Source organism: Caloenas nicobarica, chromosome 4 (assembly GCF_036013445.1).
Source record: "Caloenas nicobarica isolate bCalNic1 chromosome 4, bCalNic1.hap1, whole genome shotgun sequence".
Classification (NCBI taxonomy): Eukaryota; Metazoa; Chordata; class Aves; order Columbiformes; family Columbidae; genus Caloenas; species Caloenas nicobarica.
Window position 1 is genome coordinate 55,710,313 of NC_088248.1, and position 16,165 is coordinate 55,726,477.

The window sequence follows — 16,165 nt, forward strand, 5'->3', positions numbered from 1 at the left end:
TATATATTAAGGTAATAGCAAATTTGCAGTTTAACAATCTTAAGCAGTTAGTAATTGAAAAAGGACAAATTAGTACTTTCAAATGACTTTAGCCATCTTCCCCAACTCTTTGCTCTTATTTTCACAATAATGGTACCCAATGAGTTACAATTACCTTTTAAGGAGGATAAAGATCTTCTATGATGCTATACTCTCAATGGCAGCGTAGAAGATGGCTCAAAGGGTGAACTCGACATCATTTCCATTTCTTGTACTGCCAGACACTACCCGTCATTCTCAGTGCCTCTGAAGGCATTTGTCCTCTAGCCACAGAATAGATAAAAACATGTGCAAGCCATCTTTTACCTTCCACACCTACATACAGTTAAACACAACTGAATCCACAACTGAGGATCTAATTTCTTTTATTTGAAACAATTTTGAATTTACATAATGACTCTGAGGAGCTGACTGTGGTATTGACACTGGAACAATACCTCAGCAATGGAATTGCTCAATACAAGCATATAGTATTACACATGGTTGATTATAGAAAGTATAAAATAGGACATTCATAACTAAAACAGGTGGAGTGTAAGGAGATCATTTGCATTTTTAGCTCTGTTCTCTAAAGAAAGGAAGAATAAATTATAATCTATGTCTTCTACATGCCTTCTGTTCTCTTTTGCAGAATATTTTTAACTCATTGACTGACAATAAACGTCTGATCGAATTACATTAATCTCTAATATAATGAATATCCTACATGAGAATAAATCACCAGCAAAATAAGAAATCCTTTAAATGAGTTTCCTTGTCCCATTCATAAATAAATCACCAAAGGAAAAGCTGTAACATGAGCTATCAGACACTTCATACATGCCTCTTTTGCAGGAAAGCTTCACGTGAAACAAGCAGGCCACTGCACAACATACAGCCATGATAATATAATCTTTATGGGAGTCTATTGCTTTACCTTACCTATCTTTCACATGCATGCATAGAGTAGCTTCCTGATATGCAAAAGGATGAAGAGGCAGAAACTGGATTTAAGAAATTTATGAATAATTACATACACTAGTGAAAGTTACTGAAACAAATTCTAAGCAAGGAAATTTTCAGGGAGTTTTTTTACATTTGGTCATTTTTATTGACTAATGAGCATATTTTGTATCTGTGTACGTTGCTGCAAGCACTACTGGTAGTGCTATAGAAGACATAGTGCAGCAGTATGCTGTACAGTCTGTTTTCCTGTGTATTTTAACTGGTTTGGAGACAGCTCATGAAGAACTAGACAATCTTCTGTCAGGAATGGCACGAGTGTGTTTGATCCTGTGTCAATCTGGAGGACAAATCCAAAGGCCTCATGGGTCCCTTCCAGCCTCCTGGTCTGTGATTTGCACAACAATAAATAATTGACTGATGAAATAACGGCCCAAGGTCCCTTGGACCTCTATTATGGCCACAGATTCCTGGTTTAAATGGCATGTCATTTAACTCAATGGCACTCATTTTACTCACCACAGATGGCTTAATTCTTTTTAATCCCATCTCATAAATGACTTGCATTTCAAAGTAAATCATCGTACAAACTTTGCTGCTGTCTTAATATACCAAATTAGGGATCACATAAACTGGAATGGTTCAATAACTCGCTTCAAGAGCATTGCATAATTCTTCATCACATTTAAATGCAATCCAATAAATATCTAAGTAAATCACGACCATTATCAAACAATAATACGATTTTATCACTTTCCTAGTATTTTCCAGTAACTATGTGTAAAAAGAGGATCAATGCTTGCTGCTCATTGCTCTCAGCATCTGAGCTATTAGAAATACTATAGGGTGGAAAGTGAAGGAGAAAAATAGGCATTTTCAGCAGAACAAATAACTTTGTCTTACCAGACCAGTATGGGCTATGAATCTAGCCACCAGGACTATTATCAAGCAAGAAAATATTTTTCCTCTGATCTCTTTTTCTAGTGTTTGTGGGGCCTTTATTAAACAACAGTAGGTATGAAAAAAATAATTAAGTCCTTCATTTTAAGCAAATCGCTTATAAAGCAGTCATACATGATTTATGTTATATTTGGTTATGAGAGCAAAGCAAGATCCTCTAGATGTGTCATGCTGGCATACGCAGGTGTGGAAAAATTCTTAGTAATAAAATAACCCCTAGAGTCCCTGCACAACACGCTGAACTCCTTTAGATTAGACTCCATACCTTAGGCTCTTTAGATTATCGAACAGTCATTTCCTTATTTATTTTTTCGTATGGCTGCGTTTTAATAATCCCATGGAAATAAGGACATTCAGATAACTAGGTCCTCACAGTTAACCTCTCTTTCTATATAAAGATAGACAAAAATGGATCATTACACAGATGGTTTTGGATAAAGTTACTCTTTTAGGGAGATCTGCTTTTAGGTACCCCTGCTCCACAGATATTTCCTCTTTTGGTTTTTGAGATCTCTTCTTCGGCTGAATACACATAGTCTTGTTCATACAAAATTCCCAATGAAGTTAGCAAGGTTAGGCATTTCACTGGGCAATAATTTATTTCAAGACTTGGAAAGGTTGTTAAAAGTACCAAGACTATTGACTAATAAGTAAACTAGAAAAATTAATGGAAGCAAAGATTATTAAACACAAAGATATAATCTTTATCATTTTGTCTCTGTTGTGATCTCTTATTCTTTCATTGTGCATCTGAAACTGCCAGGGTCAGAGGAGGAGTATTGGGCTTCCTCGGTCTCACTAAATCCAATCTTACTGCATTTGCTTCTTGTTTATCTTACATATAATAGCTGCTGTGCATAACTCTACAAATATGGATAACTCCTCTCATCTAAAAGTATTAAACCCACATGGTCATTCAATGGTTCCCAATCAATTCAAGTAATCTTAACCTAATAAAATCCAGTCAGTGAGATTGCTTGTGAATAAACATTGAGTGTACACTCAGGCAGTGTCAGGGATTCTGCTACAAATATTCCAAAGTGCCAGTCATTTTTCCTGCACTGCATGGGCAGGCATCAGTCTTGTACAAAACAAATAAACAATACTAACTAACAGATAATATGTATTAAAACCACTATGCTAAAAAGGGGCTTTGGAGGGTTTGCGCAAGCCATTTATTTTGCCAACGATTTTAACTTTGAACTTCTATATGCTTCTAAATGTCTATTTTGTACTCTTATGGAGTGCTGTAAGAAATGCAAATGCTCTTTAGTAACACGATGAGATCAAAGGGTCGGGGCTGCTGAAATGCCCGCCAATAGCAAACATGTCAGCTGGGGAGCTCTCTGCAACTGAGGCTGTCCAGATAGAGCTCTTAGTCATTAATTCTCATTTCATCTTCATGTTTTGTAAAACGTTACTAACTAGAGAGTCTAAATAATAATTTTACAAATAACATTGCTATCTGTCATACATACACTAGAATAACTATGTTTCAATTCAGATACCAGTTGGAGGACAAAGATGGAGATTTATAAAGCATAGGTGAGACTGCGCAGGTACTCAATTGCTAGTAGAGTGATGTGGACTCTATTAATAAACATTTTTGAATGTTTAATCATACTAAAGACACGTTACTATACTGAAGACTGCAGCTGTGCCACTCCAAGCAAACACTGGGTGCAGGTTGTACCATACTATTTCTCAGGCTCTGATAATTTGAAATCTGATCTGTTCAGCTATTTGATCAGTCCCAAAGACTGACACTTAGCAACAGCGTGACTCCGGATCACGCCCAGTGTAGAAGTCCTGTCATCTGCTAGTCTTGCCAGCTTCTGGCACCAACTGTCTTTTGAACGGCCTGATAAACCTAGTCTGTAAAGATGACTTTTTCTTCTCTATGTCCAGATTCTGTACAAGAATGACTGTAGTTCATCAGGCATAAGGTCTGTCCACCACTGCATCTTGTCTCTGACAACGGGCACTAGCAGGTGCTTATAGAGGGAGTCTAAGACCAGGTTAAAGATCAAGGCAGGCATGTAATTATGGTGGTGATGGGGTGGCTTACAAGAGTTGCACATGGTGCATCTCCTCCTCGCCCAACACAGCAGCACGCGCGTGGAGCTCTGCCCTGACTCGGGGCTCCCTCCTCTTTACCTTGCTACGCTCCCTGCTGTCAGCTTCCCCTTTTGACTACAGATTTTGCAAGTAAAAGTCTCTCTCTGATACAAAACCTAAATTAATAAGAGTAGCATCGGGCCAGTGGAGTTATTTTAGAGTTGCACTGGCAAAACCATGATTAAATTGGGTTCTCTAATGCTATCTATTAATATCCTTCTTTAATTAAAATCCCAGTAAGGGGATAAGGCAGCTGTCTTCAACAGCACTGCCTATATTAAAAACTGCCAGATTTCTCTGTATTCCATACACACAACTATCTATGACTACATTATATTTATATCTACCACCTTCAATATATTAAAACCTTAAATCACTAGTAGCTAAATATTACTAATGTATTATTACTGCAGCCTGAAAGGATACCTTTTCAAAAAATACTCTTTCAGCAGATGAAAATTCAAAGACTTTTAATTTATTTCACATGAAAAAAATTGGTGCTCACGGACTACCCTCATACCTTGAATGAGAGGTTCAGTAGTTCCTTGATCTAAAGCTTTGTTTCTGTAACAAATATTTAACAATTCTCCAAACAAAACTCAAAGCCTAATGTAGGATTTTTCTCTTGTGTGTTCACACATCTGTGAACACACACATACACCTGCATAGTCATGTATGTAAGTAACTTTGCTAAAAGGAGTTATTTTGCTGCATAAGCTTAGAGGTAGGATGCCAAGTTATGTACCCTCTGTATGACGCTGTTCTTGGGGAATTACAGAAATGCCACCACAGAATACACAGAATCCTTGAATCACAGCCTCGGAAACGCTCGTTAGTTTGCTGCAGAGCAGCCTGTTGCTCAGCTGAGAGCTCAGCCCCGCGCCCTTGACCCGGCCGATGGGGGAGGCCCATGGCGCGGCGTGCACGGCGCTGCCTCTCGCTTCGCGCTGGGTCTCATGCATTGCTCAGGGAACGACGCACAATAAGGGCTCAATTCAATACTGCTGCTGCCCATCATCTAACATACTATTTGAGAAATTTATATCACACGGAATTTGCTCAAGTGTTTCATTGTCCCTCACTGTGCCTAGACACTAGGTCAAATGTAGAGGGGCCACCAGCTCCTCTTTGTCTGTCATTGCAAGGATGACCACTTGCACAAGAACGAGGCACGCTCCAGTTTCCTACATGCATCTCGACTACCCTGTATTTCTAGTTTAATAAAAAGATGCATGCATACATATGTATGTATATATACACAAACTACAATATATGGAACCAATCTAGCATGCAAATACATCTGAGGAAATAGCGCTGTATTTGCAAAATTAGAAAGGAAGAAAAGAAATTGTAGGATCTGCTGTTTTATTTCTTCAATGCTAAGAAAAACGGTCACGAAACCTAAGCTGCAGGTGCATACAACCCTAAATATTTACAAGTTTACTTGTGGATAAAATCTAAACTCCTCTGTAAAGCTGATACTTTTACAATAGTCTTTAACAAAATCTATGCTGTTCTTCAGTAATGCTAGAATTACAACCTTGAGTGATGCCCTTTGAAAATAACTACCCAGTTCTCACAAGGGGTCCTAACAGCAAGTTTGAAAATTGTCTGTGATAATGGGGCTTGAGTTTTATACATCCATTTATACCATTTTATACCTCCGTTTATACAATTTTATACAGTTTGTACTGTTTTATATGATTTGTGTATATGTGTGCATGTGTGTATATAAACACTATAGACACACATACAAAAATTATAGAAAAATACAATTTTTTTCTCATTAAAAAACAATAGTAGTCATGTAGTTAAAAATTTTAAGTGCTGTTTTTTAAGTAGATAGAGTAAATAATGGATCCAAACTTTGGGAGCTGATTAGCAGGAAAGTAACTGGGTTTCAGGTAATTTTGCTTATTTCCAAATATCAAGAAAGAACAAAATGAACAAACTAAATAGCTTGCTGTTTTACTGAAAAACAAACAAACAAACTAACCCACACGTCTTGATCTTAGTCTTGTTCCCTAAATGCACATCCTACATTTTGAATATGAGAATTAAAGATTTTGTTCAAAAGTAAACAAAAGTTCTCAATATTTCCACTTGCATATTTGGTACATATGGAGCAAATCCTTAGCCCAGTCTCCAAACTACATAAGCAAAGACCTCACAAAAATAACAGGGCAACTTGAAGAGCAGTTATTTTCATACAGTTTATCAACAGTTTCTTAAGTTTATCTGTCCAGCAGAATGAACTTTGATCCAATTCAGTGTCCACCTTAGCCCCGGACAAGCATTTCCTTTAACGGGAACAAAGTCTTGAGGATCCACTCAGTAAAAATTATCTCATAGTGGTTCTGCTTGAGAGCTACTGGCCCTGCCTTGCAAAGAAGGTTAAAACCTACAGGAGACTTGATCATACAGTCTCAAGGACAGTCAGATCCTGCTTTCTGCCCAACCATACCAACAACAGAGCTGTTCTGTGGCACAAGAGGAAAGAGAGGAAACTTCACATGGAGGAAGAACTACTGAAAATGCAGGCTTCTTTTCAACTTAATGAACTGTATGTATCTCTCACCTCTGGGCCTCCTGGAATAAGAAATATTTCAAACCAAGGCCCATACCAAACCCAGGTACTTGAACCATGTTGCTCTCCCAAACTCTGACATATTCAACTTTTTTTTTTTTTTTCCCCAGTTGTAGCTTGGTTTGTAGCTCTTAAACAGTACAGTGATGTGCGTCACATAAAACCATAAATAGGAACAAAGTTAGGTAACCAGAACTAACACTTAGCATAAAAAAAGTCCTGGAGTTATTTGTCTCCACATCTCCGCAACACCTCCCTTGCAATTTCATGCACTTGAACATCTGTGTTTTCCTGTAGCTAAGGAATAAATTCCACCCAGATTATATAAAATTGTCTTTATAAAAATATCTTCATGCAATGTATCCAAGTAGGGACACCATATGGCATTTTGGGGCTAGCCAAAATGGACCATCGTTAACTAAGCATTATTCTGGCTTTTGAGTATTTTTCCATGTTAACATTTCTTTGATTATATTTTTTTTAAGAGAAACAACATTTCAGGTAAAAATAATATAATACACCTGGAACATGCTAAGAATGAAAAGTTATACCTTTCTCATCACATATGGCAATAACTTTGTAATTAAAGCAATAAGGATTCTTCATCTGTTGAGTTATTCACCCTCATGTTCAGGAGCACTAAACTACACATGCATGTAACATTTTTTTCTCTTCCAGAAGTACATCAACATGCATAAAAATACATGTAATTCCTGCAAAGCAGCCTACAACAATAGGTCCAAACAAAAACATTAGAAAGAGCCATTTCTGCAGTCATTATTGATAGGAATAATCCTTATCTGGTCAACAAAACTAACTGTAGGTGAGAATTTTGCTTTAAATATCATGAGAAAACATGTAAATCGGGCACCAAACATCTGTGCTTTATTAGAATATTTTTCAAATTAATGCAATGTTCTGGATGAAGCATGTCAGTGGAAACTAAACTAAGCTGAACAATTGTACAGTAACCCAAGAAAACTCAAACTCGTTCAGTAGCGTAAGGCAAGGAAATCTCACTCGGGCAGTCTGTGGGGAAGCTGGTGATTCCACCTGCTGCGGATCCACTGTGAATCCACTAACTGTACAGGTTAGTTTTATACTGTGCTTGTACAATGGAGGCATTAAAGTGGTGGCAGTATCGGTAGCATCTTCTATAAGATCTTCATTTTACATTCCTACATGTATACACAGGACTCCATACTTAAGATTTTTAATCACGCCAAAATTAGTGTTAATTAGGTTTTTTATATGCAGTTGGTTTTTTAGTACTTGAGGCACAGAAACCATGAGGAATGTAGGCTTTCTGTATTAAAAACGCCTGTTAAAACAAAGCTTGTTCATGATCTCATCACAATTATTTCTGTTTGTACAACAGAAGCGTTTTGAATGGCTAAAAATGGCTAAAAAGTATTAACTGTCAAGATTCAGTAAAAAGCAACCCTGTGTTGGAACTCAGGAGGTTTGCAGAGCTGCTGCACAGAGGAGAGCGAGCTGTACACAGCTGATACAACGGCTGCAAAAGGGAGCATCCTTGCCACGTGAAGTGTTAAATGCAAACCTCTTTACACTTTGAGATAAGACTGGCTATCACCACCTATGTCAGGACACACTCAGATGCTGTATAAAGGTATCATCATCCTGTCTTCAATGGAACCACCTGTGTGCAGGACTTGGCTTTTTACACATATCTCTCTTGAATGCATTCATTTGTCTCTGCTAAATTACAGACATGAAAGGCACCTTCACAACCTCAGAGTAAAAACTTATCTATGTCTTAACTAATTGAAGCAATAACAAGACCTTAAGTCAAACTAGCAAAGAGCTAACTTCCCCACTTTCAGAAAAGCCAAGAGAATTTTAAATGATCTGAGTTTTGACTGTATATTCCAATTAGCAGGATTTCATTTTCAAGACAAATTCCTAACTCAGGTTAAGGCATCACTTTCAACCAGGGCTTGTAATATTGCCTTATATCACCACCTAATTTCTTGAAATAGTGAACTTTGCAACTCAATTAATTTTCTGCTTGAAGCAGTGATGCAAATCATTGGAATGTTCTGAGCCTATCTAGGGCTGATGTCACAGCTGCATGTAACAGGACCATATGGAAGTTTATACCTGTTGTATTTAATACAAACTGTGCATTAATGGAAAGCATCTATACAGGCATTACTGAGTAGCAGAGAAACTGTCATTAACTGATTGGTGTTACAGTCCACAGATTTCTACATGTAACAGTAAAAGCACTTATTACAATCAGGCAATTATAACTTTCTTTATCACTTTGAAGCAATAAAATATCTTGAGAAAACCACTAAGTTATTTAAAGCAAAATCTTTTAACCAAAATACGTATTTTAAATACGTCTGATTGCTTATATCTATTGAAAAAACGGACTTATTTATATTCAAAGAATAAAGCAACGTCAATGTTTCTAAAGATGCAATCATCTTCAATGATATGAACATTGATTAATTACTATCAACAATTTGAACAATACTGTTAACTGCTAGGGGAAAATACAGTTTCACTGATCCACCAAATCTCCTCTAGAAAACCAGAGATGGTAAAACGAAGCAATTTTGTTCCTATTACCCATGCTCACTGTCACCACTTACTGTTCTTTCTAGGGATTTCTGTTTAAGAAATTTTACAAATAATCATTTTCCTAGTTGCATAATAAAACCATAGTATGTTTCAGCCATACTAAAGTATGCTCCTAAAGAACAGGCCAAACACTGATTCACCAGAGTTCTCCAATATACACTTATTAACTTGATATAATTTAAGAAAATTACTTTTAAGATTGTACACTTTAAGTTGCAGAAAAAGTTTTCTTGTGACTTCTAGCAGGATTAATCCCTAAGCGTCTCTGGCATCACAGCTCTGATACGCACAGAGCCCAGCCAGGGGGTGTTCACTTCTGCCACTGGGAGTCTGGGGGCTCTGAGCCTCTTTCAGGAAAGCTCAGCACCAAGAAGGAGGGGTATAAAGTATATTGCTATGCTGTAAATTAACAAGAAAGGCCTTAGTCATGCAAATATACATTGTGGTTTAGGTCGTAAATATGCTAAATAGTTTACCAAGTTGGAAAAGTTGGTTTTTTGGTTTTTTTTTTTTGCAGAACTCTTGCATTGTGAACTCTTCTAGGTACTTTGCAAACAGCATTTTTATTTCCAAGTACTTTACTATATATCTAAATCCCAGTGGAGGCTACTTTTTCTTGTTTATCCATGTATTATTTAAGGTCACATGCAGCTAGTAATACTTCTGTGTCAGTGATATCACTGATAAATAGTCATGGTTGTTTCTCATCATTTAGAGTCCCTAAATGTTCATATAAGTGGCTTATGTTGGTAATCAAAATCTATAACCACTCTGAAATTTCTGTCCCATACCATCATATTTGAAGGCAGAAGCAATGTTGCAGATAAAATTTGGTACATGACAAGCATTCATCACCATGATCATATGATCCTAGAAAGAAGCTAATATAAATAATCCCAAATCAACTGAATTATTTTCTTCCTCCTAGTGTTTTTTGAAAGGTGAAATTCTGAGATAACAATGCAAGGGTAAAATCCTCCAAATGGATACATATGGCTTCAAACTCCAACTTCTAGAATTAATTTAGTGTTACTGTTGCTGGGGTTTTTAGCAAACATCTAGCTAACATGCCAAGCTATCCTGATGATAAATGCCATTCACATCAAATACGGAGGCATCAGTAGCTCCACAGTTACGGCAATGCTGGCAGAAACCCATTTCGAATGAATAACATATCTTCTAAAAATCCACACCAATTTTCTTTCAGAGCCAAATAAACTTTTTTTTTCTGATTGTCGCTATTTATGTGTCTTTGCTTAGATTGCAACAATAAACTGCAAGCATTTTCATGCCCTCCTTAAAGAATGGCATCTTTTCAAACAAACGGGGACGTCGGATGTGAGAGCTGAGTTTCCTTGTGTCGAGAGCAACTGGGAAGACCTGGAGGTGTGGGAATTCTTCAAGGCAGCGCTATGCCCACTTTTTTGCTTGTGAGTGCTATTTGTCATACTCACGCAAGTATTGGTGCCAAGACAATTTTCACTTCAAAATCCCAACTGTTTTGTCATTTCAGGCATGATTTTCAGACCTCTGATGTTTGCATAAAAGGTGGCAGTATTGTTGAATTAGAAATGTTGGGGGGGAAGGTGGTGGGTGGTGGTGTGAAAGAGAATTGTGAATACAGTGAGCTCATTTTTACAGAGAAGAAATGTCATGGGTGTGAACGCTTAGTTTATTATTTCCGTACTTCAAGCAGGAATATGCTTCAGCAACTTAAATCTTACAAGTCAGAATGACACCTCCTGAATGTATGCAAATTCTTCATATCAAAGGGTAATTTTAAAAATAGGCTATAAGCAGCAGGATGCCTAATTAGTTCAGATACCGAGTATGCGATCCCGACTTTATTGAGCTAAAGCTGCAGGTTTCAGTCAATGCTTCCTCCGAAGCAGAGTATGACCGGGATCAAAGGATCCCATTTGCTGTAGCCTCAGCCGGTGGAGACTTGCTTTCTGTGTCCTATGACATCAGTCGGAAACTCTATTAACCAGCCGCCCCAGGAGAGCTCCACAAGACGTCCCCCCAGAAAAGCTTCCCCTTCGGTAGAAGGCAGACCATTTCCACGTCCGAACCCCCGTGCCCCGTTGCTCCGACGCCGCAAATAAGAGACACCCCCCGCCCCGTGCCTTTCAGATGTGTCTTTTATAGGCATCGAACTTGGGAAGCGGGCTATACCGGCGACTGCCAACCGCCCTCCGATCTCCCGCAGCGACGGCCGGCAGGTCGAGCCGCCCGACGCGCTGCCACACGCCTCCCCCCGCCCTCCCGCCCCACCGCACCCACGGCCGCCCCGTCCCGCGCCCCGCCGCCCTCCACGGTGCCCGGCGGGGCGGAGCGGCCCCGCTCCCGGAGCGCGCCGCCCTGGCGGCCCTCGGGGCCGGCTGGGGGGTATGGTCTCGGCCATGCCGCGGACTCCCTGAGCGAGGGCGACCAGCGCCGCCCGGGAGCAGCGGGAAGGGCCGGGGAGCTGCGCGGGCGCTGCGGGCGGCAGGGGGAGCTGCGAGCGGGGAGCGGCGGGGCCCGGCGGAGCGCGGGTTACCTTCGGGGTTGGCGCTGATGAAGACGCGGACGCTCCTGCCGCTCGGCACCAGGTGGGACGGCAGCGCCGCGAGGTTGCCGGAGAAAGCCGCCCGCCGCAGCGCCGCGTCCCGCGGGCAGGGCAGCCTGCCGCCCGCCCCGGCCGGCCACATCCCGCCGCGCTGCAGGGCGATCCTCGCAGGCGGCCGCCGGGCCCCCGCTCAGGGCAGCCGCCGGGCCGCCGCTCAGGGCAGCCGCCGGAGCACTGCGGCGGCAGCGGCGCTCGCCACCGGCTCGCCGGCAGCGGCCATGCGGACCCTCCGGCTGCCCGGGGCCGCCGCCTGTCTCCTCGGCGCCGGCCGCCGCCTGGCACCGGAGCGCGGGGGCAGCGAGAAGGCGAGACGTCGGCCGCCCCCCGCGCCGCTCCCCAGCGGCGGGGAGGGCGCAGGAAGAAAGTTTGCGGTGGAGCGGTGCCGGGCGCGGCGGAGGCGGGACGGCAGCCCCCCGGCGGCAGCCTGACCCCCAGCGCCGCGCGGCCCCGCGGAGAGCTGCTGTGCGGTCGGGCCGGAGGGTCTCTCGAGTTCCCTCTCTGCCCACGAGGGTTTGCGATGTCCAAAGCAGGGACGACTCCGGCAAGGCTGACGGCACCTTCCCTCCTCCGAGTGTGTCACAGCCCCACGATCGGATTTTTATAGGAAAACTGCTGCCGGCTCATCTTTTGGGTTCTGAAGAGTTCAGAGCCCTTCTTGTGTTCTGTTCTTTAATCGCCTGCACAGGAGTCCCACCTGCTCTGATACAAAAGAGGGATGTTCTTGCTGCCTTTTTTTTTTTTTTTTCTGTAATCAGTTATTTATTTATCGGAATAAATGAAAAGCCCCGGTTTGAAGAATGAAAGAGAAAGGAAGCAGCGAGACGAGCAGCCGGCGGGATGCGGTCCCTTTGCAGCAGTCAGTGGCGGGGCATCCCGTCGGGCAGCGCCGATGAAATATTCAGGAGGGCGGCGGGGTCGGGTCGCGGCTCCGCGGCGGGCGGGGGGCCGGGCCCCGCCGGAGAGCGGCGGCGAGACGCGGTGCGGTGCGGTGCGGCGCGGCGGCCTCAGCCCCAGCGGGCGGCGGGGCCTCGGCGAGCCGCAGAGTTTAGAAACCTCCGAGGGAGGGGCGGGCGGGCAGGGACCTGGCAGCAAGGCGGAGGGGAGGGGCTGGGGGGGCAGGAGAGGGGTGGGCACGGGGCCTCAATTAGCCTGATGAGCCTGGCCGCCGTGGGAGTGCCTTCCTGGGAGGAAGATGCAGGCTTGGGCAGAGGGTTTTGCAGGTGTTTCTGCGTGCTTGGAAGGCTGGAGATGTAAGTCTTTAATGTGGGTAGTATCTATATAGACTGTTTAATGCCTTATATCTGGCACAAAGCTGGTTTATGTATTTACACATTAAATATATACTACACTATGTATAACGTATATAAAGCAACCTTATTGTGTATTTATACACAATGTTTAAGAGCTGAGGTCATCCTGCCCCCATCCTTTGGGTACTCGGTTTCCCCCCTGCCCTGCTGCGGTCCCTGCCAGACAAGTTGCCCGCTCTGGCAGGCAGTGTCAGCAATAGGGGAGGCTGAGCTGGCTTTCAAGGAGGTAATGCTGCTAAAGTAGGCAAAAGCAAACTGCTCAGCTCTGTTTCAGAAACGAAGGTGACAGCCAGATGGGTTCCTTAAGTGTTGCTGAGCAGAATTTTTTTAAAAACCTGATTTCTTAAAGAAATATGCAGATTTGCATCCCATGTGCATTTGTATGTGAGTAATTTTGTTGCCGTTTGCTTACTGTTGCTTTATTAGTTGCTTTATTAGTTCTGCACCCCATAAATTTTTGGACTGTTTTCAACCAGATGAAATGGGGGCAAATTTTATTATATTAATTCTCCTGTAAGTGCTGTGAAGATAGCAGGGCAGGGGAGGGGACAGTGTGCTTATCTGCAAAGAGGAAAAATATGCAGTGTACATTTCAACCATTAATATTGAAATGTCAACACTGGACAGAGAGGTTGGGCCACTGTCATGGGAAAATCCTCCTTTCGATCAAAATATATATTCCTTCAGGATTCTGTAGTGTCCAGTAAGGAGCAAATCTCACTTGAAGCCTTTCATGGTAGACATGAATACCTCTCTTCTCTGGGGATTCTCTGATGCTCTATTTAAGACAAGCCTGAAGCTTTGGTATAATGTAATTTGGTTAAAAAATCTGACAGTCATGAAATGCAATTCTGTAGGAAATGAGGCTTCATATATGTCACTGCTTAGAAACTGTTGGTCTTATCTGCACTTCACTTACTCTTTGTATGGCCAGTGTGCTTAGATATGCCTTTTTCTGGCTTAGGTGACGAACAGGTAATTTCTCTAATATAGAGCTGAAAAGCGGCTCCTTGAGGCTTCAGACAGTTAATGAATGCACAAAGGAAATGATTTATAGTGTAGGCTGAATTGTGTCTTACGTACTTTGCTGAGACTAACTCTCGGCTGGGCTGTCTCCTTTGTTTCTCTATCATGAAGTACTAGGCAGTTCTTAAATATGAATTTGCTTGTGGAAGCAGCTCCTAGTGAGGAAGCAGCTCCTAGTAAGGACGCAGAGACTCTCACTTCATATTATTGCTGCCTTAGTATTATCATTAACAAATTTCTCAGACAGTTTCTTTTGAAGATGAGGCTCATTGATCTACCCCTTTCCCATGCCAGCCATAATGCAGTGGTTTTTCAAGACTCTTTTTGGCAGTCATCTTTACTAAGTCAAAAACTTGAGTTTGCGTCATTTGAATTCTTTTGGAATTTTGTCTTTGACAGCGTTGACAAGAACTTCAGCTTTTAACTGAATATATTGTCTCATGAACCTAGGCTGAATGAAATGGGACCAGGCCTATCATTTCCAGCTGCTCACCCTGTCTGTTGCCTGGATGTTACTGCTCTGGCGGCAGGGATAGTTGCTTTGCATCTGAAGCAGGCAGTCTGTGCAGCTTGCAGGCTGCCACTAGGCAGTTCAGACCCTGTGCTGATCTATATTACTATTTTGATCTCAAAACTGGATTGCCTTTATGCATGACTCAGCTTCCTGTCATGGTAGCTGCCACCTCTGCAAAAGCTGAAGTGGACAGATGCTTAAGAATGGTAATTTCTTCAGCTGTCCGGCTTCAAGCTGCCTGCATTTGGGTCTCAGCATCCTCAGATTCAGCACCTGTGAATATAAAAATGCTGAGAATGAAGTACCATGAAGCTGAAATGGAGAGGATAAAGAAATGATTACAGATAAACTAATTTGTTGCTTTACCTGAGACTTTATCAGTATGAAAGCACTCTGCGTTAACTCAGTTTGGAGAGTAGTTGTTAGCTTTCCTTAAATTAAAAATAATTATTTTGTTAATTCAACAAAAAGAAAAATAATATGAAAGGATGTTATGTAAATGCAAATACAAATACAAATCATAAAGAGGATACTGCTGTTTTCCTTGCAAAACACACATCAAAATTATCCTGTTGAGTAACAGATTTTGTAAATTTTTCATTTAGCAAAATGTACTACTTTAGAAGTGATATTTTCGAATGAGCGTCTGTACTTGAGTCCCAAACTAGTTATGTGGAAGCCACCTGAGCAGAGATTCTCATGCTGTAGAAAGGATCGCAGAGCATTGCCTGAAAACATGATCCTCAGACTTTCACACAGACTTTACTGCACTTGGAGCACATCTTTAGTGTCTATCATTAAAGTTAATGCAAGAAGTATTGAGCTGAACAGGAATAAAACCAGAACTGTAATCCTGTAAGTGACCTCACATAAACATGGCTAGTAGCTTGATACTGAAAAAACACAAATCAGTAAAGTAGCAGGGAACCTTTACTCCTACTCATATCTTTACTCAAATGTATACTCAGTATACATTTTTTTCCCTTTTATCTGAATGGTAGGGTTTTTTGGTTATTATTCTGGCCTCATTTGTTCCAAGTTCAGATATATTTAAATGAAGCTACAGAATATGTCCCTTGGTAAAACATATGAGTAAACCCAAGTTATTCTTGATGGCCTGATTGTGCTGGAATTCAGACAGAGTAAGTAGTGTTTTCCTTCTTGAGCAGTCCCACAAGGAATGGTAAGACACTGGAGGTATGAAGTATAGCTCAGTAGTCCTAATCCAAACGCATGGAGATCAATAAAAAATGTACCACATTGTTTGGCTTAAACCCAGCATGAACAGGGGTTTGCAGTTTACAAGCGACTTTCTGAGACATGTCCTTCGGAGTTCAGTTTTGTATAAAAATGAACATTATAGGTCAGCTATAATAGAATCACAATCCTAGAATAGTGTGGGTTGGAAGGGACCTTCAAAGGTCAAGTGACCTGAGTGATATGCTCTAGGC

At 41.7% G+C, this 16,165-nt stretch overlaps 1 protein-coding gene across 1 annotated transcript in view; it reads right to left on the reverse strand.

The window, feature by feature from the left end:
- Positions 1-11,946, reverse strand: part of NWD2 (NACHT and WD repeat domain containing 2) — a 55,901-nt gene extending 43,955 nt beyond the window's left edge. The window contains exon 1 of the mRNA XM_065634648.1: positions 11,796-11,946. Within this exon, the coding sequence (XP_065490720.1) occupies positions 11,796-11,946 (151 nt within the window). The remainder of the gene's footprint in view (positions 1-11,795) is intronic.
- Between the last annotated feature and the right edge of the window lie 4,219 nt (positions 11,947-16,165).